The sequence below is a fragment of the Hyperoodon ampullatus genome, assembly GCF_949752795.1.
Source record: "Hyperoodon ampullatus genome assembly, chromosome: 11".
In the NCBI taxonomy this organism is placed as follows: Eukaryota; Metazoa; Chordata; class Mammalia; order Artiodactyla; family Ziphiidae; genus Hyperoodon; species Hyperoodon ampullatus.
In genome coordinates, this window is record NC_136924.1 from 80,023,727 (window position 1) to 80,047,840 (window position 24,114).

The 24,114-nt window shown below is 41.3% G+C and overlaps 1 protein-coding gene across 1 annotated transcript; it reads left to right on the forward strand.

Annotated features, from left to right (window-relative positions):
• Positions 1-1,196: 1,196 nt before the first annotated feature.
• LOC307060463 (uncharacterized protein C12orf71 homolog) lies at positions 1,197-22,122 on the forward strand (the record flags this gene model as incomplete). The annotated part of the gene is given in 5 exon segments (XM_079714965.1): positions 1,197-1,284; positions 20,792-21,012; positions 21,014-21,413; positions 21,416-21,465; positions 21,817-22,122. Coding segments are annotated over 5 exon segments (1,065 nt in total).
• Positions 22,123-24,114: the final 1,992 nt, after the last annotated feature.

Here is a 24,114-nt window from a genome sequence, read left to right on the forward strand (position 1 = left end):
ACTGAGTGTCAGTTACACTCTTGGCTGTACAGTAAGTGGAATGTCAACTTTTTTTTTCTTTTATAGCGTACATGCCTCTGGCCATAATCAGCAGTACAGATATGTCTTCAGCTGTTGCAGAAAAAAAGAATGAAAACCAGACCCCTGAAATTATACAGTTGAAAGTACAAAATATATTCTTAACATTGTTATTCACTCTTAAGATATTAAAAGACATATGGAAACTTTGTACAATTAATGAGGACTGAGCCAAGTAATAATAGGTAATATAATGCTTTTCAAGTTATTACTATTTCAGGTCTGTGTGACTAGCACTAATTGCTGCCGTGGGAGATGTGCTCAAGGGAAGGATAATGAGAATCAGGAAAGCAAGGCCAAAATTTATTTCCCAACCCAAGGGTTGGCAAACTACAGCCCATAAGCCAAATCTGGCCCGCTGCCTGTTTTTGTAAATAAAGTTTCATTGGAACACAGTCACACTCATTTGTTTATGTAATCATCTAGGCAGCTTTCATGCTACAGCAGCAGATTTGAACAGTTACAACCACAAAGCCTCAAATATTTACTATCTGGCCCTTTGCAGGAAAAGTTTGCCGGCCTCTGCCCCAAACCCTTTCCTCTTTGCTCATTTTCCCATTGATTGAACAATATTTACTGAGAACCTATAACATAGTGGGCACTATTCTAAGTGATGAGGGTATAGCAGCAAAGGAAAAGAAAGACAATGGAAAAGGAAAAAAGTAAATAAAAAGTTGTTGCCCTGATGAAGCATACATTCTAATGGCAAGAAACCATAAACAAATAAATAGTTTAAATATATAGTAAATCAGATGGTGAGAAATAATTTAGGAAAAACAAAGCAGGGAAAGGGGGTAAAGATAACATTAGCTTACTATGTATCAGGCACTGTTTTAAGTGCTTTTCGTGTATTAATTCATTAAATCTTCACAATAACCCTACTGACATGATATTAGGTGATAACACTGAGGCACAGAAAGGGCACCCGAGTCATACAGCTCTAGAAAATGGATTTGAAACCAGAGCCCATGATCTTAATTGTACATTCTGCTGGCTCTTTGTGCAAAAAGGGAATGGCAGGGAGTTACCGTTTTAATATGATAATCGGCGAAGGCCCCACTGATACAATGACATTGAACAAAGCCCTGAAAAAAGGTGAGAGAGAAAATCATGTGACTATGCAGGAAGAACTTCCAGGTAGCAACAACAGCCAGTGCAAAGGCCCTGAGGAAGGAGAGTTTCATGTATTTGGTATTCGAGGCCCAGGTGGGGAGAGGGAGACTGAGAAGGGGAATTTACATAGAGTGAAATGCACAGGGCTTAACTATATGGTTTGATGAGTTCTGACGAATGCACATAACTATGTAACACACCCCCTAACAAGATATCAACATTCCTATCACCTTGTCTATATTTTGATGGAAAAGCTAACAGAATTTGATACAGTGTTTAGGAAAAAGAAAGGACTCAAGCCCATGGCCTAATCAATAGAAAGATGGAGTGGCCATTTACTGAGGCGACTAACCGTCCACCCCCAACCCAAGCATGACAAGCACTCCTTCCATCCACCAAAGGAAGGAAGCAAGAAGAACTATAAAATTATCATCCACTGAGAGTCATCCCCACCATCCTTTATGCTAAAGCCTAATGAAGTACCTGTATCTTGTACATGAAAGCTGTATGTCATGGCAGACTACCCACGGAAAATCCACAACCACAGCATCAAGTACTCCCATAGCACTTTTTTTTTTAACCTCTGTTACCAGGTACCGTATGGAACCATTGGTTATCTCTACTAGACGCTATATTTAGCTAAAGGAAAGGGATGTCTCACTTGAATAGGTCCATGGAAGGTTGTCTCTACCAGACTAAGCTTTTTAAGAATTAAGGTCCCGCTCTTAATGATTTCTATACCAAGCTTAGCTCAGGACATATACTCAATACAGGTTTGATGAACAGATGAATAACCATTTGCTTGTATCCATCAACACAAAATTATTCATTAATCACCACCAAATGTGCTATAGAGTACTGCATATTAAAGAACAGTACACTAATGGACTTGTTTGGCTCTTTTATGTCTTAGATCATCAACCTAGATTTTTGTTTTCATTTTAATAAAAGTTCTGGCAAGCCACAGCTTTCAGGAGAAAAGGAATGTGGAGACAGAGAAGAAAAGTGGAGCAAGTGAAACATGTTCAATTGTCTTAACAGGAATTTGAAAGCTTGCTTTCACCATAGCTATATGTTGAATGCCTAGTGTTGGGCTACCAATAACCAATTTAATCAGGATTTTCTATACTTTATCTGGTAGGACTAGTGCTTCACAATGACATGGCTAATCCACACATTCATTCGTACACACATATACATATTTACTCAAAGGATATTTATCATTCACCCACCATGTGCCAGTAAATATTCTAGGCACTGAGGAAATTTCATTCAAGTGACCATCCCCAATTTCTACCTTTGCTTTCCAATAAAGTCCACCTCATGGACCTGGTTAGGTGAGCCTACCTGCCAGAGACATACCTTTTCCCTAGCCAACTTCAGCATCAGTCTTATTTTCAAGTGGCAACCCCAAACCTGGATATTCTAAGTGATTGAGGTACACATTCTACTTAACATAGTGTTTGCTTGAGCTTAAAAACAAGGCAAAGGAATAATATACTTGTATATACACAAAATATATACTTTTCTACTGTGTACTCATCAAAATATACTATTTTTACATAATATATTGATAAAAATAAAAATACATATAGCATTTGTATATTTGTGTAAGTATGAAACTATACTTTTTTACTATGTAAAAGTATACTTTGTACGTTTTTACTGTTTATACCATGTGTATTGAATGTCTTGGAATTATCTTAATCTCAGGATGCCTTCAAGTCCTGCCTTCTGTCAAATAGTAATACAGCATTAAAAATGTATTTCTCCTTATGAAACTCCTTGCTGTGTCTTGATTTCATTGTACCGAGCACTGCTAGAGGAAGCTGCGTTGGCTCCACTTCAAATGCCTGCTATCTAATCTCAAATGGGTACTTAATGTTACTCAACAATCCTTTTATTCATCATTATTTCCCCCCTATCACATTCCTCATAATGGCTGTCTCTAAAAATTCCTACTAAACTCTCCCCTAGTCTATTCCTATTCCTGCCCACCCTTAATCTCATAAGTTACAGATCTAGCTCTGACTCTTCACAATTGTCCCAGGCCTTCCTCTGCTTAGAGACAGTCAACAGCTCAAGTTTCTGTAAATAAAAAGAAACCAGCCAGAGACAGAACTTCTGGGGTAGAAATCTATGTTTTAAAGGAAAGCTGAGATGGTTGATAGCCTTACTGATATATTTATTTCTTATTTAGTAGAAATTTTATAATATTCCACTTCATCTTAATAGTAAAGATTACTAGGTCCATTCACACACAGTCAGAAAGGGCCTTTGACCTTGGTCTCCTTCCACATTGCTACAGGCTCATAGACATACAGATGATGATGATGCCATGCAGTATCTAAACAGCCCTAAATTCTGCTTCTTGCAGGGATGGGTAGTTTTGTTAGCAGATTGCTGATATTATAGAATATGCCTAAGAAGAGACAAAGCCTGACTCATTTAGTAGAGAGAGGAGAAAAGCTCCCATTCATCCTGGGCTCCTAGGCTAGGAGAAATGAAAAATATGTTGTGTCTCAATGCCCAGAAGCCTAAGAAGGTACATGCCAGTGACACTAACATATAACATGCTTGGGAACACGGGGAGGAACAAGTTTAAAAATACAGATAGGGGCATACAAGTGTGACAGGAGCCAGGGGTCTACAGAGGGAGAGGCTTGGCAGATACCTCCATCTTCCAGAAACTGGGAAACGCCCTGAGGAGAAAAGGAAGACATCCTTCAGCCCAAGAACCTACATATCCAAAGGAATCAATGGACAGTGTCAGAATGACCTGCCAGAAAATTCAGCTGTAAACTGGAATAAACAGTCAGCCCAAAGCACTGGAGAGCTGTGAGTGTCAAAACCACCCAGCTAAACAAGGCTTATGTGGCAAATAAAGGCTATGCATGAGTGGTGTAACCAAAACAAGTGTCAAATAAAAACACACTACAGATCAACATGTTACAGATTTTAAATCCTCTGAACATGGAATGGGTTAGATGTTTTACAGGTCATGGACTTGGGTGGAAAGGGCGTGGCCAAAGCCCCCTTATTAAAGGTGCCGCTCTCATATCTATTTTCATTCATCTAACACTTTCTGGTCTAATGACTCATGGAATATGAATGAGAGAGTGCACTGCTAACTGCAGAAGCAAAACTGCCGACACTACGGTGCTCTGTTGGGTACCGAAAAAGGGTGAAAAATTCAGCTACTTTACAGATTTTCTTTGGTGATTTAAGGAAGATTCCAAAATAAGTATAGGTAGATTTCTGAGGCTCATTTGTATCAAAGCTCAATTATAAGTGGTGGGATGGGTTGAACTGTGTCTCCCCCCAAATTCATATGTTGAAGTCCTAACCACAGTTCCTCAGAATGTGACCTCATTTGGAGAGGGGGTCTTTACAGACATAACGAAGTTAAAATGGGATCATTCAGGTGGGCTCTATTCCATTCTGACCAGCATCCTCATAAAAGGGGGATATTTGGACAGACAGATGTGCATAGATGGAAGATGATGTGAAAACACAAGGAGAAGACGGTCATCTACAAGCCAAAGAGAGAAGCCTGGAACAGATCCTGTCCTCAGAAGCCTCCAACCCTGCCAAACTCTGATTTTGGATTTTCAGCCTGCAGAACTGCGAGAATAAATTTCTGTTGTTTAAGTCATCCAGTTTGGGGTACTCTGTCATGGCAGCCCTAGCGAACTATCACAAGTGGTGAGGCCTAGCATGAGATGCTGGAGCGTGGCAGCAGCAGATTGACTGTCTGCCAGGGATAAGAGGACCCATGATTACAAAGGTACAGGGCACCCTAGGAGGCAGAGTTTAGAGCTCAGCTGGCCTGAAAGGCCCAGCTACAGCTCTGTATAGAAGATTGAGTTTTCTAAGGCCGTGATGTACTGGCCATGTTATGCTCTTTTCAGTAACAACATTCAACAGCTGCCTTTATGACCCAGTAATGAATATGATACACTAATTCAATTAGATACAGCATATTCAGCAATTGCAATGTCAGAACAAAACACTTACAAAATGATTGCTTGCTCCCAGATTCAAATTCTTTTCCTACTGAGAGACCCAGCAATGACCTGCAGGGAACATCCATTAGTCGTTTGAAATTACAAAGGTATCAAGTATGCATGGTTGTTTTCCATACTTTCTTATACTCCTCCCCAAATAAGATTTAGGCACTCCCATACGTCTGAAAAAAGACAAACACCCCCTGAATATTCAACACTGACTTTAAAAACAAGAAACAAAACTGCCCCCAAATCAAAAGCAAAATTATCATAATACGTAATATGTCTTCAGTGTTTGTTCAGGGAGAGGTCTATGCTAGGATCCTGGCAGAGGACACGTGGATATATAACATGTACATCAAAGCAACCTAGGATTGAGGAATAGCTCTGTACCAAAAATGAAACTGCTTAATAAAACGTTCAATTTAGATTTGTATTAAGATGACTCATGCCCAGCGAGAATTAGGTCTCCTCCCATCTCTTCTGCTGCCAGCACTCAAATACTTCAAGTCATCTTCACAAGAGCAAACACATCGTATGAAAGAATGCCACGCCTCTCTGATGAATTGGAGGCCCTCCTCCACATAGGAAAACCACAGTAGTCTTGGGGCTTTACGTGTTCAGTTCAAACTTAGACGCAAGCTGATAGCGACATTCTAGATTGTAAATCACTCCTGATCTTCAACTATGAGATGAGGCTTCTGATCAGGCAGCACAGATGTAACCATGCTGGCTTAGAAAGACATGTACATGTTATCCTGGTCACGCAAAGAACAATTTCTACGGCTCCGTGGTAAAAGTCTTTTCATATTTACAGTTATTATTAAGTCACTGAGCTATCAGGAATTTCCAGAAGTTGTCCAATATTCTGCTTCTAAATAGGACAAGCAGACCTATTTTAATTTGGAGGTGAACCAACTGACATCTTCAAGTCAGGGTCAGCATTCTGGCTGTGCAGGTTGTGTCCTGTACAGGATGCCCTGCCCTGGTGAGTGGAGGCTGAAATCCAGCCTGTTTCAGCACAGGTGCTGCATCTCCCTGGAGGGCCACCATTTTCTAATTGCACAAAAGCTCTCTAAGGACCAGGGCCACATTCACCTTCTCTGTGGATACCCTTGGGATACAGGTCTATAATCACCTCAGCAAAGAGCAGTGGTTTTATGTTTAGTTCAGGAAGTGACACAGTCAGTGGGACTGGAGTTTAAAGAATAAAGGGGAGTGGCTCAAACTGAGGAGACGTTGGCTGGGGCCATGTCATGCAGAGGGATGACACTGAAGGGTCTTAAGCATAGCGATGACCTGATACAATTTGTGTTTCTAAAAAAACCTCTCTGGCTTCTGTGTAGATAATGAATCAGAGGGAGAAAGAGAAGGTGTGGGAAGGTTCAGGTGAGAACTGGTGATGATGATCACGTGACTGATCATCATCATTGGTGATCACGTGATGACAGTGAAGTGGACAAGCTATACTGGGAGATGGAATTGATGGGGCTTTGTGAATGATTAGATGCAGGCTTAAGTGTGAGACAGAAGGAATAATGTCCCAGATCATGTCCAGCCTATGACACAAAAAACTGGGCAGAGGATGATGCATTTATACAGAACACTGCAGGAGGAGCAAGTTTGAGGGGTTAAGGTCATGCGTTCAGTTTTAGAGTTGAGATTTCTATAAAGCAGTGGGTGAATAGTCTAGTAAATGCTGGTCCTCAAATATGACACAATTTCAATCAGGGTTTTGGAAGTACTCTGGGCATATTATGAATATACGTTTATAGTTCTCAAATTATTCTCTATGACCACATTCCTGACCCCACCCCCAGGGTATTTTTGGTTTGATCAGTTGCTCTGAGTGTAAAGAAATCTCAGAAGAAAAAGGGGAAAAGACAGCCCATGTGGAAGGTCTTCTAGGCCACATAACATGTTGACGGCCATCTCCTTATCCATCTTGCCCCTGGGATTTGTTCCAGTCCTCATCCGTGGATTCTTGATAAATCAAGACCCCAAATTCATTAACAGCAGTGAGCCTTGGGGTGTGGTTCCCAGCCCAGGCAGCATCAGCAGAAGTTGGGAACTTAAATGAAAATTCTCAGGCCCCAGCCCAGACCCACGAAATCAGAAACCCTGAGAGTGGGCCTCGGCAACCTATATTTTAACAAATTCTCCAGGCGATTCTAGTGCACGTTCAAGTTTAAGGACCACTGACAAGAATCAGTCAGGTGTCTTTCACGTGTTGCTTCCTTATTTTCCTGTTAAAAGTTCCTTGGCGCTCCAAAATCATAGTCAACATCTCAGGCTTCTTCCCTAAGTGATGCCATCTCCCTTTTGGGTTGCACACTATCTCCCTCAAGGTGCCTGGACACCCAGTTTTGTCTCCACTAACCTGAATCCTACCCACATCCTTGAGTCAACTGTTGGTGGCACTGCCCTCCCGCTCTGAGCTCCCTCACTTCATTCCAGCTGGACCACTTGGAATGCGGCCTTGTGTTATAAGCTATGTTAGCACCTTCCCAACGGGATCCTACCTTTCATGTGAATTCACCATAGTGTGTCTAATATAGACAGAAAATCCAATCAAATCTAAACGGCTGTTCTGGATCAGTGTTTCTCAAGGTGGCGTCCACTGACACGTGTATGTTGAGAGGACAGATTCTAAGCCCCGACTCTAGTCTATTAAACTAGAAACTTCTGAGGACAGGGATCTGCATCTTCAATGCACACTGAAATGCCATCACCCCTGCTGTAGATGAGATTCATCTTGCTAACTACAAACTTAGATGAATTGCTTCCTGAACACAAAACACTTAACTAAGACCTGAACTAAAATAAAACAAAATGACAAGAGCTTATCTTGTTCCTAACCTGTGGTCTACATCTTAAATGTATCCTGCAGACTGTAAAGTTTTAAAACAATGGTATCACACTTTGCCCTCTACAAATACTGTGGGATGATTTCTTATCAGGGTGTCTTCCCCAGCCTACACTTGTGGAATTGACTTTTCAGCCCCAATGAATTTTATCTTTTTATTGTCTGTCCAGATACCCGGGCCATTTAGAAGATATCCTTTTCATCTGTTTCTCTTAGAAGTATTCATTTGTAAATTGTTAATGTTTACCTTAGCTTCAACAGAATGTAAACATAGAATTTCAGGTGTAAAAAGAAAATACCAAAATAGCTGCCAAAAGGTAAATGACATTATTTATAATTAGTGACACATCTTTCCACAGCCAAAAATATTTCCTGGCTTTAGTTATGAAAGTTAAACTTACTCTCCCACAACCAGCTGCCCCGCCAACCTCCTCCCATCAAGTGGGTACATGAGCTCCATCCTTGTCCCCCCCAACACACCCCCAAAATGCCTGCAGACAGACAGATCCACTGTCAAAATAGTTACTACAAAGCAGGTTATATAACAGAAGCAGAAGAAAGAGAGAAGTGATTTTTAATACCATTGCAAGAGAAGTAGCCATGAAACAGAAGAGAAAATGACAAGCTCTTTCCTAGAATTAGCACTGGGCCTTTCTCAAAACAATTTGTCTTCATCTTTATTTTGTCAAAGACATCTAAATCCTTTTTTAAAAATTGCACTAATTCAATTTTCACCAGCCCTTTCTAAACTGAGCTGTGTAATGGAAAAACAGACACACACACACACACACACCCCACATACATATACATCTGAAGTCTACAAAAATTACTAGCCTTGGGTGGTTCTAATGTATGCTTTTATAACTTTCATTTTCAAAAAATTGCCAAATTCCATTTCTGAGATGCATTTTAAGAGGATAATTTTAATAGATGTTCATGGAAGGAACCTAGATTGGCTCATTCTGGCTAGCAGAAAAATGGTTTTTTTTAATTGATATATAATTTAAATAAAGCAAAAGTCATCCTTTTTAGGTATACAATTCAATGAGTTTTTTTCAAAAATTCATAATCATTAACTTTAAAAATTTTTATTTTTTATTGAAGTATAGTTGCTTTACAATGTTTCAGGTGTACAGCAAACTAATTCAGTTATATATATATGTGTGTGTTAGTTTTCAGATTCTTTTCCATTATTAAAAAATATTGCATATAGTTCCCTGTGCTATACAGTAGGACCCTGTTGTTTTTCTAGTTTATATATATTAGTGTGTATCTGTTGATCCCAAACTCCTAATTTATCCCTCTATTACCCCCTTTCCCCTTTAGTAACCATAGGTTTGTTTTCTGTGTCTGTGAGTCTATTTCTGTTTTGTAAATAAGCTCCTTTGTATCATTTTTTTACATTCAACATATAAGTGATATCATAGGAGATTTGTCTTTGTCTGTCTTACTTCACTTTAGTATGATAATCTCTAGGTCCATCCATGTTGCTACAAATGGCATTATTTCATTCTTTTTAATGGCTGAATAATAGTCCATTGTATATATGTACCACATCTTCTTTACCCATTCATCTGTCAGTGGACATTTAGGTTGCTTCCATGTCTTGGCTATTGTAAACAGTGCTGCTATGAACATCGGGGTGCGTGTATTTTTTTCTCAATTCAATGAGTTTTGATAAATGTACACGATCGTGTAATTACCACCAAAACAATGTTGAGCTATGCTGCCTAGTAGAGTTGCCACATGTGGCTACCGAGCCCTTGAAATGTGTCTGGTCCAAGATCAGATGTGCCGAGGTGTAAAATACACACCAGACTTCAAACACTTGGTTTAAAAAAATGCACAAGATCTAGGGACTTCCCTAGAGGTCCAGTGGTTAAGACTTCGTCTTCCAGTGCAGGAGATGTGGGTTAAGTCACTGGTCAGGGAGCTAAAATCCCACATGCCTTGCAGCCAAAACACCAAAACATAAAACAGAAGCAATACTATAACAAATTCAATAAAGACTTTAAAAATGTTCCACATCAAAAAATAATCTTTAAAAAAATGTAAAAATCTTACTAATATATGGTGCAATTATAATATTTTCCATATATTGGGTTAAATATAATACAGATTAAATAATTCTAGCTGTTTCTTTTTCCTTTTTTAATGTACCTATTAGAAAATTAAAAGTTAAAAGTTACTGGCTTGCATTTCTGGCTCAAATTACATTTTTGTTGGACAATGCTGATATAGATTATTTCTATCCTCCAAAGAGCACCCTCTGGTCCCTTTACAACAGATATCATTTCCCTGCTCCCAGCTTCTGGCAACCACTGCTCTGATTTCCATCCCTAAAGTTTTGTTTTTAAAAGTATTTCCTCTCTTTGTCTTGTATCTTCTAATTTCCCATAATCATCTTGTACTATTTTTATAGCTCTTTTAAAAAAGCTATTTTTAACATTAAAAGATTTGAAGAAGTCTTGCCTGATCATTTCCTACAATTTTCATTAACCAATGTCATTTTCATTAACCAGTTCCAAAGCTGGTAGGCCACCACAAGTGCATTCTGGGTAACAAACTGCCTTCCAGAAGGAGATGTGCACAAGTGGTTCATAACTAAATGGGGACCATTGTGCAGACATACAACATACAACAGTATCCGTTCACAGATGCTGCTGGAGATCTGAGCCAGAGGTGGGGAACCTCCCCCATAGCTTAATTGTATTCAGCCTCCAGGGAGTGGAGAGAAAGCTTTATGTGTGCTAAGAAAAGGTTGGACAGAAATATAAGGCACTGAATCGGTAAACCCTTTAAAGGTGGGAGGGAGAGAGGACAGGAGGCTTTGGCCGCAGGCAGTATCTACTGGTGGGAACTCTGTGGTGGCTGATGAAAATGGCCAGAGAGATGCAGACACACATCCAGTGACATCCCGCCCCACCCCAGGCTCACTTGTTCCCATTCTGCTTTTCTTCTGATCCCCTTCTAATTAAACTGAAGTTAACTATTATAATTGTCATTCACATTTCCTGCTCCTATTCACGTTCACGCTTCATTCTCTCTTCAGACACTTTCCCCCATCCTTCCGATTTTCCAGAATATAAGAACAACACTGGAGGCCAGCTCCTATCCGCCTCTGAACTCTTCTCCAGTCCTTCTAGATAATCAACCTTGAACTCATCTCTTCAGATTTCCATCCCTGGCTCCCACTTTCACCCCTTTCCTTTGCAGTCCCCTAGAGAATGTGAACAAAGGTCTTTGCATTTTGAGTATTTTACTGCTAGTCCTTTAAGGAAAGGTAGTAAAATGCTAACGAGGTAACTAAAAGCACCTGTGGAGTCTACATCCTCCCCATCCTTTCCCAGAAATTTCTTGCGGAAAATTTCTTCCACCAAGGAAACCATCTACCCAATTTAGAATGGTATCAAAGGGAGAACAACTGTTGGCCTCAACAATTTGCATCTATGTCATCTGAACATCCAGATGGGATGACAGTCATTTCACCAATGCTTAGCCCCAAAAGATCCCTTCTGGGTATTTCCACCCCAACTGGAAAATACACTAGAAGTGGAAAAGTTTCCAGTGTGGCTCCCTTGTAAGTTACACACTGGGAAAGGATGGTTCCCTATGACCACCAGAATCCCAGACAGGTTCGCGGATCTGGCACCCTGCTGGAGGATGCAGACACTGCCTAGAATGACAGGGACCAGCCTTGCTCTTCTGGAGGCTCCAACCAGTGAGGGGAGACATTCAGATAACCATACAAATACAAGTATAGTTATTAAATGCACACATGATTTTAATACACGATCAGAGTTGGCAACGAGTCTATTTTTTAAATTTTAAAATAAAATAAAAAACATTTTTCCCAGAGGGGCAATGCCAGTGAATGAGGAGGATGTTGCAGATTCTTCAGTGATGCAATGAAAATAAACCATCGGCCATGCATCCCACATATATAATCTCTAATCATTACAAAAACTCTGCAAGGAAGACATTATTATCGCTATTTTATGGATGAAGCAAAGTTAGGTTGAGAATGGCTTTGCTGCTGCTAGAAGTGGCCTGGAACTTGATAGACCACTCAAATGGAAAGCATGCAGTTGTTTATTAAAAAAACTGAAAAATACAGGACATATTTTAACAGAGAGATAGGAAAGGATTATAGGTTCTCTGTATTTGCCTCGTGTGTTGCACGAGGCACTATCAGTCTTGGCCTGAAGTAGGTATGAGCCTTGACATTAAGAAATAAAACAAGAAAAGTTATATGCTTATGTCTGGTAATTGTACAAATGATTTGCACTGAGTTCTCACTCAATGAAAAAAGAAACTGATTCCATCATGTAATAGCCTGGCCACAGGACCTTGGGGAATTCAATCAAGCCCCAAATGAGGTTAATACCTGCAATGCCTACTGCAAAGGGATGTTGTAAAGACTGAATGAGACAATCTATACACAGGCTATTATACTGTCTGCGATTTTTCAAATTACTTCAACATGAACAAGTTAGCAAAGGTGATAATTTTTTTTTTTTTTTTTTTTTTTTGTGGTACGTGGGCCTCTCACTGTTGTGGCCTCTCCCGTTGCGGAGCACAGGCTCCGGACGCGCAAGCTCAGCGGCCATGGCTCACGGGCTCAGCCGCTCCGCGGCATGTGGGATCCTCCCGGACCGGGGCATGAACCCATGTCCCCTGCATCGGCAGGCAGACTCTCAACCACTGCGCCACCAGGGAAGCCCGGTGATAATTATTTTTAACCTGTACTCTGGGGCAGTCAGCATTTGAATGACTAATCAGAAGCTCATATAAACAGAAAATCCAGTCAACTATGTTTCACACAGCATAATGGCTGCCACACATGATTTTTCATTGATCAAATGAGGTTCACAGTGGGTTCTAAGTATTGTACAAATATTCCCTCTCTTGCATAAACTGAATATAAGATTCTATCCAACCCAGTTGTCTAAACCTTTCAAAATGGTACCCTCAGCTAAAGATTCCCACTAGTCCTATTTCTAGACACTTTGGAGGAAATTTTGTCACCTGATCCTGACATGAAAGTTAGCTAAATCCTGATAGATTAGCTAGGGGATTGTTCCATCTGCCTCTAACAAAACTTTTCTTTCAGAGTGCTACCCAAATGCGCAAGAGGACAGACCACAGGACCTTCCAGAGCAGCTCTGTCCAATAGAACTTTTACAATGATGGAAATGTTTTGTCTGCCCTGTGCAATAAGGTAGCCACTAGATACAGGTAGTCACTTAGCACTTGAAATGTGGTTAGAATGACTGAAGAACCATTTTTTTAAATTTAATTTTAATTGTTGCATGTGGCCACTGGCTACCCTGCTGGGCAGCACAATCCTGGAGCTTACAAAACAACACTATAATGTTTTTATGCTTGTTTGCCATTACATGCTGTGTGTGTGTGGCAGAATTCAACCTGGGAGTTTCTTTCGTGGCAATACTGGGTGATGAAGTTGGGGGAAAGGAAACCTATAGCTCTCATCTACTGTTCCTTGTTGACTAACCATATTCACCAGTGATGTAGAAACCAATCAGCTGAGGCTGGTTCCCAGCAGCAGCAACATAGCTCCAGAGGGCCTCTGGACTCTGGAGGCAGATCTGGGTAATATGAACTGCACAAGTTAAGACTGGGGTGAAAACACACAACTCAGAGGACTGTCATGAAAATTAAATGACCGAACATGTGAAAGCACCATTTAACTTTGCTCACACCAAAACACTATTTTCACCACCATCCTCCTTTAATTAAGTACATGAGCTTTGATAAGGCTTTGTCTGTTTGGGAATGAACATATAAATAGAGCATAGGAAATTATACCTGTCCTCTCCCCAATCCCCAAGATAAACACTGCAAATATTTCAGCTAAGAATTTGGTTTGGAAAAAGGATGTCTTTGTCACAATAATTGTTACAAAGCAAAATAAACCACGGGGACTTCCTCTTTTCTAAAGAGCATCACCTGTAGTCCATTTACCCTGTTTTTTTCCCCCAAATTTCTTTCACTTTGGCAAAATTCACATAACACAAAATTTACCATCTTAACAATTTTTAAGTGTGCAGTTCAGTGGTATTAAGTAAATTTATATTTATATTGGTTTTTGTCTCCAAAGGTAAAACAATATATTAATATGTAAAATCATATTATAGCAGCACAAGATAAATAAACATCAAATTCAGGATCGTAATCATGGGAGAAGTAGGGAAAAAAGGGGATCAGGGAAGGGATATAAAGGGACTTAAGTTTTATCTAAAATGTTTTATTTCTTTTCAAAAAAATAATGGATCAAATATGGCAAAATTTAAGACTTGACCAAACTGAGTTATAAGTATATAGGTGTGTGTTACATCATTTACTATACTTCTATGTATTCTTTTAAAATTTTTTTATTTTGACCTAATTTTAGACTTACAGAGAAGTCACAAACACATTATCCATATATTTTCACCCCACTCCCCCTAATGTTAATATCTTATGCAACCATACTACAACAATCAGACCAGAAAATTAACTTTGGTACAATACCATTAACTAAAATAAAGAACATAGTGAAGTCTCCCCAGGTTTTCCACTAATGTCCTTTTCCTATTCTTATAATCCTATCTAGAATCCCACAGTGCATTTAGTTGTTATTTCTCTTTAGTCTTCTGCAGTTTGTGACAGTTACTGTCTCATGATTAGGCTGTGATTATACATTTTGGGCAAGATCACCATAAAAATGACGTTGTGTCCTCAGTGTATCATATGACAGGGTTCATGACATCTTTTTATATTGTTAAAATATTTCATAATTTCAAAAAATGAAAAATAAGTAGCTATATTAGTCTGGGTTCACCAGAGAAACAGAACCAATAGAACACATATGAATGTGTGTATATACATATACACACACATATACAAAAATGAATGAGAAAAGAGGCTTATTGTAAGGAACTGGCTCATGCAATTACAGAGGCTGAAAAGTCCCAAGATCTGCCCTCTGCAAGCTGGTGACCCAGGAGAGCCAATAATGTAGTTCCAGTCCAAGTCCAATGGCCTGAGAACCAGGAGAACTGATGATGTAAATTCCAGTCTGAGTCCAAAGGCAAGAGAAAATCAACATCCCAGCTCAAAGACAGTCAGGCAAGATAGAGCAAATTCTCCCTTACTCAGCTTTTTGTTCTATTCAGGTTTCAAAGGATTGGAGGAGGCCCTCCCACACCAGGGAGGGCAATCTGCCTTAGTCAGTCCACCAATTCAAGTGTGAATTTCATCTAGAAGCATCCTCACAGACATCCAGAATAATGTTGAACCAAATATCTGGGTACCCTGTGGCCTAGTCAACACACAAAATTAACCATAACAGTAGCTTAACTTCTAAGTTAGAAACTTCCCACTCTATTTATTTAGGCTCCAAATCCCATCAAGTCAAATGGATTTGAGGAAGTGTTCCAATTTTCAAAACTCCCATTACTACTGGCTTCAGTTCTAAAACGTTGTAAATTCACAACACACTATCATTTTTGAAACCTCAAGAGCTTTATTATAGATGATTTTGCTTCAAGAGAAGAGGTAATGATGAGCCAGCTATACTATTTATTTATTTATTTATTTATTTATTTTTGCAGTACGCGGGCCTCTCACTGTTGTGGCCTCTCCCGTTGTGGAGCACAGGCTCCGGACGTGCAGGCCCAGCGGCCATGGCTCATGGGCCCAGCCGCTCTGCGGCACGTGGGATCCTCCCGGACCGGTGCACAAACCCGCGTCCCCTGCATCGGCAGGCAGACTCTCAACCACTGCGCCACCAGGGAAGCCCCAGCTATACTATTTGGATAATATACCTGTGATCCAAGAAAAGCTAGCCCACCAAGTCAAAATAAGGCCCTAGGAAAGAAATTAACACAAGGGGTATTGTTAATGAGGACCTCAAATCCCCTGATCTGTTATTGGATGCAAAAGCTAAGTTATCTTTTAGAATTGAATGCGCTCCTCAGCATGGCATCCTAAAGATGGCGTGGGTTGTTGCTATTTCAATGTTGCTTTAGGAAAAAAATATCTGAACAAATTATGTAATATATATCAAACAATTAACAGTGATTATCCTTTTTCTGGGGCAGGAGAAAAGGTGAGTTTCAGGGACTTTCATTACCTGAGTTGTATTTTAAATGAAATATATATATTTCATTGTATGTACATACACACACACACACACACACACACACACACACACATAGAGAGCGAATATACAGAGAAATGGCAGTATGGTATAAATAAATAAAATTTGAAGTTTTCTCTGAGGCTTCCCCTGTGTGAAGCTCCTTTACCTTCAGGATCACTCTAAACTTTAGAAGTTTGGGCTGAGAAATAGTTCTTTTCTACTTAAATATTTATGTTTAGTCCCATTTCCATGGGTAACGGTATGGCATACAGCTTCCCTCTGACCTTCACTACAGCGGCATGGGAAGAAAGCTACTCATGAATCCTGTTCTAGGCTCCCACTGCTCTGTGAGGAGGTCACAGAGTTTTCATGAAAAGCCAGAGCACAGGGATCCAGATCTCATGATGCCAAAGAGGAAGCTGAATATTTACTTTAAATCTCATTTTAGCCTGCCCCAGATGTGGACGCCATTGTTTTGGGCCAGTTCTACGGCCCACTTACTTAGAACACACTGTTCCACTCAAAGGGGTTTCTTTAAAGGAACCAGAATACAAGTTTGATTTTGGCCTAAGTCAACTCTCCCAAGAATCTTTCAGGGGGGAGGTGGGCGGGGTATATAACTGCTCATGCCTTGGTTCCTTTGTCTGTAAAACAGAGCAACGAACGATACGTAACTGATTGGGTTGCTGTGAAGATTAAACAATAAGCACATGTAAAGTGCTTAAAATAGGACCTGGCATGTAGTAAGTGGCCAATAAATGCTAGGGAGCATAGCATGTTGCTCCTGACCTGCACCCGCTGGGATTAATCTAGAACCCCAATCACTCATGGGATTTGTGGCAGTCTGTGGCCACTTGCCAGGTGGCCTCTGTTGGGTACAGATGGTGTCTCCCCAACTCCAACTCTGCCTATTTCTTATATCAGGACATCATAACTCCTGAAACAGACTCACCTAAAACAATCCTATTTAACAGAACCTAGAAATTTAACTGGTACAACAGCAAAAAAACTGAGAGTCGTAGAAAACTTTAAATGTAATCTTGTTAAATAGAAACAAAGACAGAAAAATATTTGAAAAAGATCTTTACGCAACTGACAGATTCCAATGAGTTGAGGTTCTTTTAAGTCGGACCAGTGTTTCTTGGCTTTTTCCTTTTTTGGATGTGTGTGTTTGTGTTTGTGTTGAAATCCATGCTTCTTTTTGGATAAATATAAAAACCGTATGGTTTCTTTTAATACTGTTTGAAACTTGAAATTTTCAAAAAACTGACCAAAAGCATATCTAAGCAATGTTAATTTAAGAACATGCTTTTCCAACATTGTAAATCAACTACACTCCAATGAAAAAAATTTTTTTTAAAAAAAGAACATGCTTTTTCCAAATACACACACACTTCATTCCTTGGAAACTCTGAGTGGAAGAGTCTCCCTTCCTGAGAATCACTGAATTGACCGAAAAACAGTACCCCATAGCCCCACAGTTTATACCAGGCTGGCAGTTGCTGTAACTACATTTGCCAAGATGCTTCTGCTCTTAGAAAAGGTTATTTTTTGTTTAGTCTCTGCAACTGACAGCCTTCAATCCTACACGACCCACATTTGTCCTCAGAATTTGTACATTTGGAAACAGACAGTGAACAATTTACTTCCCCACCTACAAAGTACCCACTGAGACCTGACCAATCCCACATAATTCCATGATGCCATTGGGAAGGGAAGGGTAGACTGGGAGGTGGCAGGACTTGGTGAGCAGCAGAGGCGCCTAGAGGAAGACGGCAAGGAAAAGCAAAGCTCTAATTGTAGAAAAACCAAGGCAGCTCATGTTACTGAAGAGGCCGTCAAAGGAGACAACATTGGGAACAAGGAAACAAGGACAACGAGGACAGAGATCCAGGTAAGAGAACTAGTTTAAAACAGTGCAGACAGGGCTTCCCTGGTGGCGCAGTGGTTGAGAGTCCGCCTACCGATGCAGGGGACACGGGTTCGTGCCCCGGTCCGGGAAGATCCCACATGCCGCGGAGCGGCTGGGCCCGTGAGCCATGGCCACTGAGCCTGCGCATCCGGAGCCTGTGCTCCACAATGGGAGAGGCCACAATAGTGACAGGCCCGCGCACAGAAAAAACAAAAAAACAAAAACAACAAAACAGTGCAGACAATCTCAGGAATAAGGCAGAAGCCTAGCTGGGACACTCGAAGAACAAAACAGAGGTCCTCAACGATGCATCCCTCCAAACTTGTCCACAACCGTCTTCAATTTTTTCCTTCTAATACCAGGAAATAACACACTCCTTTTATTACTACCGAGCCCCCTGTCCATGCCATGGATCCCACCCCTACTCTCTCCAAAAGCATCAGCGCACCGTTTAGGTTTTGAAACTCTCCCCCTGTACTGACCATGCACCGTTTTTGTATTTGGGGGGTGGGTGCGGAAACTAACCTTGCCTCTTCCTCCCCCCCTCACTTTCTTATCCAGACACTGCTGAAGTATGGTCTAGGTTCCCTGTGCCCACTTCGCCTGCTCCCATCCATTCCTCAACCCAGTGCAAACCTACTGACTCCGTTCTCATGAAAGCCAACTGATAACATTCATGCTGCCAAGTGCACTGGAAGTTCTGTTTTGTTTGCTTGTTTTAATCATGTCGAGTATCCAATATACTTTGAATTACCTGGAAGAATGCCTGACAAATGAAACTTCCATCCACGTACAGGCTTACAGGATAAAAACCAAGTTCCCTAACAGGGGTGGAAGACCGTCCACCATCTCACTGACCCCGATTACCTCCTCATGTTTGATCTCCCCACACTCCTGGTTGTTTCTCACCTGGGGGATCCTTGCTCACGTGTCCCCTCTGCCTGAAAGGTCCTCTCCCCCAACCCCTCCCCACCTTCCACCTCACTAACTTCCACACCCCCCTAAATACCGAGATCAGAGGGAATCCACTCTTGGAGACTTTTCAGACCCTCCCTCCCCCATCTCTGCCCGGCTGCACAAGGCGCCTTCTTCCATTCTCCCATGACATTATTTTTAAGTTCTGTTGCTGCACTTACCATTCTGTCCTATAAGAGGCTGTTTATGTCCGTTTCCCCAAATAGGCTCTAAATTCCCTCTAGACAGGAACTATCCTGGACACCCACATGACAAGAGGGAAGTAACCACCATGGCATTTGTCCTCCTGCCCTCGAGAGGGATCCTCATCAGCAGGGATGATATGGATACAGGATATTTTGGGAGCAAGGCACTGGCTACTGTAGCTTTCTATCCGTTTTTTCTCTCTTCCCACATTTTTGACTATAATTTGTGTCCTTGTGTTGCCGTGGTAACCAACAGTGCCAGAACACAGACTTCTGGCAGTTGGACTTTTAGCCACTGAGACTGAGGATCTGAAGGATTTTTCACCTCCCCAGTTTATGGCTCAGGAGTTGGCAGCACCACTTTCACGTGGGCAGCCACCACAGCAGAGCATTACAGAGACTACAACATGTGCGTGCATGCGTGTAAGTATTCTTACCCTCTGCCCCAGTTACTTACTGGGGCATCACAGAAAAAGCTGCACTAAAAAGTGCCATCAGGGCTTCCCTGGTGGCGCAGTGGTTGAGAGTCCACCTGCTGATGCAGGGGACACGGGTTCGTGCCCCGGTCCAGGAGGATTCCACGTGCCGCGGAGCAGCTGGGCCCGTGAGCCATGGCCACTGAGCCTGCGCATCCGGAGCCTGTGCTCCACAACGGGAGAGGCCACAACAGTGAGAAGCCCGCGTACCGCAAAAAAAAAAAAAAAAAAGTGCCATCAGATGGCGGGAGGATGGGCATCTAAATGGCTATAACCTTTCTGGGAAGCAATTTGGTAACAACTATTAAGGAGCCTTTAATACATTTGTGATCTTTGATCCATTAAACCCACATTTAAGAATATAAAGAGAGACAAAGATTAACAAGGGAGTTTACTGCAGATTTATCTATTAAGAACAATAACTACTAATAGTCATTAATAAGAAAGTGGTAAAAAGTGACAGAATAGCCATATATATGTTTATTGTAGGTTGTGCCATAAAATATAATAATTTCAGTTTCAACCAATGTGACTTTCATACCTACATATATATGTGATGTGACTGTACATATATATATATATATATATATATATATACACATACATATGTATAAATATAAAGAACAAGAAGAGATTATAAGGGAGTCCAGAAAAATGTTTTCATGATGATTATCATTATCTCTGGACAGGGGGAATCACAGGCATATTTATTTTGATCTTTATACTTTTTTATATTTTTCAAATTTTATACCATGATGATTTTTTTCTTTTATGATACAAGTTCTTTCAACTGTAGTAACAGATGATGTGAGGCATCCGGTGAAGATGCTTAGCAGAGAGGGTCGTATAGAACAGGTTTTGAAAGGGAGAGGGCTGCCTCTTCCATTCTTCACTGCAGGTTGCAAAACAGGATGAACTTCTATCAGAATGCGATAGCTCCAAATAGAAAAAGAAATGCATAACGTTATTGCATAAGTACCGTTATTACCTTCTTCTTTTCCCCAATCCCACTAATTTTTTCTTTCTTTTGAAGATCCCTGGAATGAGGGAGACCTGAGATTTGCGCCTTTGAACTCCACGGCACACTCATTCTCCAGCAGCTCCGAATCAAACCTGAGTCTCTCTGTGGGCTATTTCCCCTGTGAGGGCAACTTTTCCTATGAGAACATCATCTCCTGTGAAGACACATCTTCTGAAGGTCCTTCAATCCACTTTGTCCCTCCTATCCAAGGGACATGGCGGACTGAAAACATAGGGAGACAGACTCCTGGGGAGACGAGACCAAATACAGGACGACCCAGAGCAGTTTTGCAAACTAAGCATCACCCTGGCCTGGGATGTTGACGTGGCCTCTAAGAATTCAGACTCGATGGCTAATTGGGACCTAAGTGGAGACAACCAGTGGATAGACAAGTATCCCAAAGAGAAGACACAACTGACTCTCAGCCAACTGGATGGTCTTGTGCAAAAGCTTGAGAAATTTCTAGAGAACCAGAAAGATGATGACGATGAGGACTGTGTGTTCCATGAATCTATTCAGGAGGAAGACTCTCAGCTGTCTAGCAGCTCCCCTCCAGGTATGGCTCAAGTTAGTCATCAAGAACATGAGAGCTGTCAACACTTGGCCAAGTTCAACCCATCAGAAAATGAAGATGTCATCAGTTTCCACAGATTCCCCCAAGGCTTCAGAAACATGAGCTTGCTGAAGTGAGCACAGAGGTGCCTCACAGGCAAGCAGGGGACAGGCCTGGCGGAGGGACCAGGTGGCAATGCACAGAGAATTACTACCTGCTATAAAAGGGTCAGAGTGAGTTGAAGGGAAAATACTGAGGAGCACCAAGGCAGAGAAGAGGGTAGGAAAGTAAAGAAAAAGCCAACAATTATGACCAAAATAGGTGTGCATGTGTGTGTGTGTGTGTGTAAGTATTAATGAGTACTGAAACTGTGCATGTATAGTTGGGTTATTTTTGGTTAAAGGATTTGAGCTCCATAAATGGATAAATATTGACCCCACTGTTGTCTAGGTTACACAATATCTAAAACTCATTTTCTTGGCAGATAATAAGCCAGGTCACTGGCAGCCAAAGGACAAGTATTGCAGAGACCTCCTCAATCTCATCAGGTCCGCAAGAGAAGGAGGACACTCACTCCAGCACACAAGCCCTCTCCTGTCTGAACTTCGGGTGGATCTTCCGCTGGTTAAGGCACCAAGTCCTCTCTTCATTTTGGGGGAGAGAGCACCCCGAGAAGGCCACTGAGAGCCCCCATCAGCTAGCACAAAAGAAACGACTCTCTCACAGAAGCAAGAGAATCCAACCTCAAGAATCCCTCGAATTAGGACACCCCATATCGCCAGATTTTTAAACTTTTTGATAGCCCCTATTCTACAATCCCCATGAGCTATTTTTTTCCCAATAAACAAAATACATATTCTTGTTATCCATGTCTTCCGCTCCCAGCTCAAGATGTTGGCTCAGGCTGAAAGTTTATATGTTGGCCCAAAGACGGAAATATATTCTCTGGGAAGTTTCAGTATTATCATCCTTCCTAACTTGAAAGCATTCTTTTTCCCTTCTCTCCCCACTTCTTTCTGTATTTCACTCTATTTCACTTTATATATTTTAACCTGTTTTATCATTCATCCAAATCCCCACTTTCAGAAGGTAGCAGTACAACCCATCAAATTCCCAATATGGCGGGATGGCTTTGGTTGAACCTGCAGGACTCAAGCAAGTGGCAGAGGATACCAAGTCCCTCAGGAAGCTAAGTTCAATTGGCAGTTTCAGGCGTTCAAGGCGGCGTATCTGATGTTCCCAGAAGACCTGACTGGTTCTAGTACACCTTGCCTTGGCTACAATAAGTAGCCCACTTAGGAGGAGTGCGAGGATTGGGAATGCCTAACTTTCCTTATTCATAAGATGGGGAAGGTAATAATACAGACTTCATAAGGTTGTTGTGAGAATTAATGAGATAATGCAAGCACTTGAATAATATCATTACTAATGTTATTGCTATTATTCATTCTCCTGAGGATATTCCCAGAAGCCCTGATCCAAGGAACATCCAAGAGTGAGAGCTGAAGAGTCCATTCTCATTGAAATATTTCCCACACAGAAGCAATATCTACAAAAAGTTATGGGTTTCAGCAGACCTTGACTCAGCCAAGTTCCCTCCCAGTCCATTCCCCACTGTGCCCTCTGAAATTCCTTTACAATGGTCACTAAACTTTCCAATAAATGTCAACTTCTTTGAGGAAGGCTGTAATCACACTTTTAGCCCCTATTATTGTTAGCACCTCACCTCCCAGGTACCACCACCATCCTCCTTATTCACCCTCAGGTTTACTCAAGAGCCCTCCTTCAGCTTTTGCTACCACCCTATAGGACCTTCAGAGTTCATATGATTCTTTGGTTTCAAATTCCTTCCTTTCCACAATTTTAATTCCTTTATCTCTTCCTTCCTCTCTTTTTTCCTTCCTTCCACAAAATTTAGCACATAGGAGCACAAGATAATTTTCTAGCTTACAAAAAACAAAGCAAAAACAAATTCAATCCTTGAGCTCCAGCTGGCTTATTATCTAAGAGATAAAGCCATGTAAACATATGACTATAAAGGGTTATGGCGGGTAATACAATAGTTTGTACACGGTCCATACTGACTACTAAACAATAATCAATTCAACATAGGGAGGTTGATTTTACAAGGTTTCATATATGAGGTTGCTTGAGTCACAAATGTGGTTAGTTTAAGGTGGAGGACTTTAGAAACTGGCATGGAGTTAAGGTGTGCGATCCTGGCTGGTTATACATGAGAGACACTGGGGAGGATATTGTCCCAGGAAAGACAGCACCATGGGAAGGAAGGAATCAAAGAGCAGGGCCTTCTTAGCAGTATATGCTCATGGTCACACCCTGAATCTCTGCACAGCCAGACTCCTCACTTTATCCACCTCTCTGAGAATATTTCCCATTCAACTAGCTCACGTGTATGCCCTCTGCCACCTTCAGCTGCTCTTTGACTTCACCAAGACTTTGAGTCCCATTACCCTACCCGTTCCATGACTTTCATTCACCTCCTTCCAGATATAACCTTTGCCCCTCCTTCCCAAGCCATGGCATATCCACCACATCTACTAGCATTCACAGGCCTGCCCTTTTCTTCTCCCAGCTCTTCTGTTAATCTATACTCTCCAAATTCCCCAACAGAACAACTGTCTTGCTTCTCATAAGAGCCAATACACAAACATAGGAATTACCTTCTCCATTCCCTGGAGAATTCCCCCAATGCCTTCTCAAGTCCACATTGCCTGGGGCACTCATCCCTAAAGACCCTGCTCTAGGGCTGCTATGAGGCCAA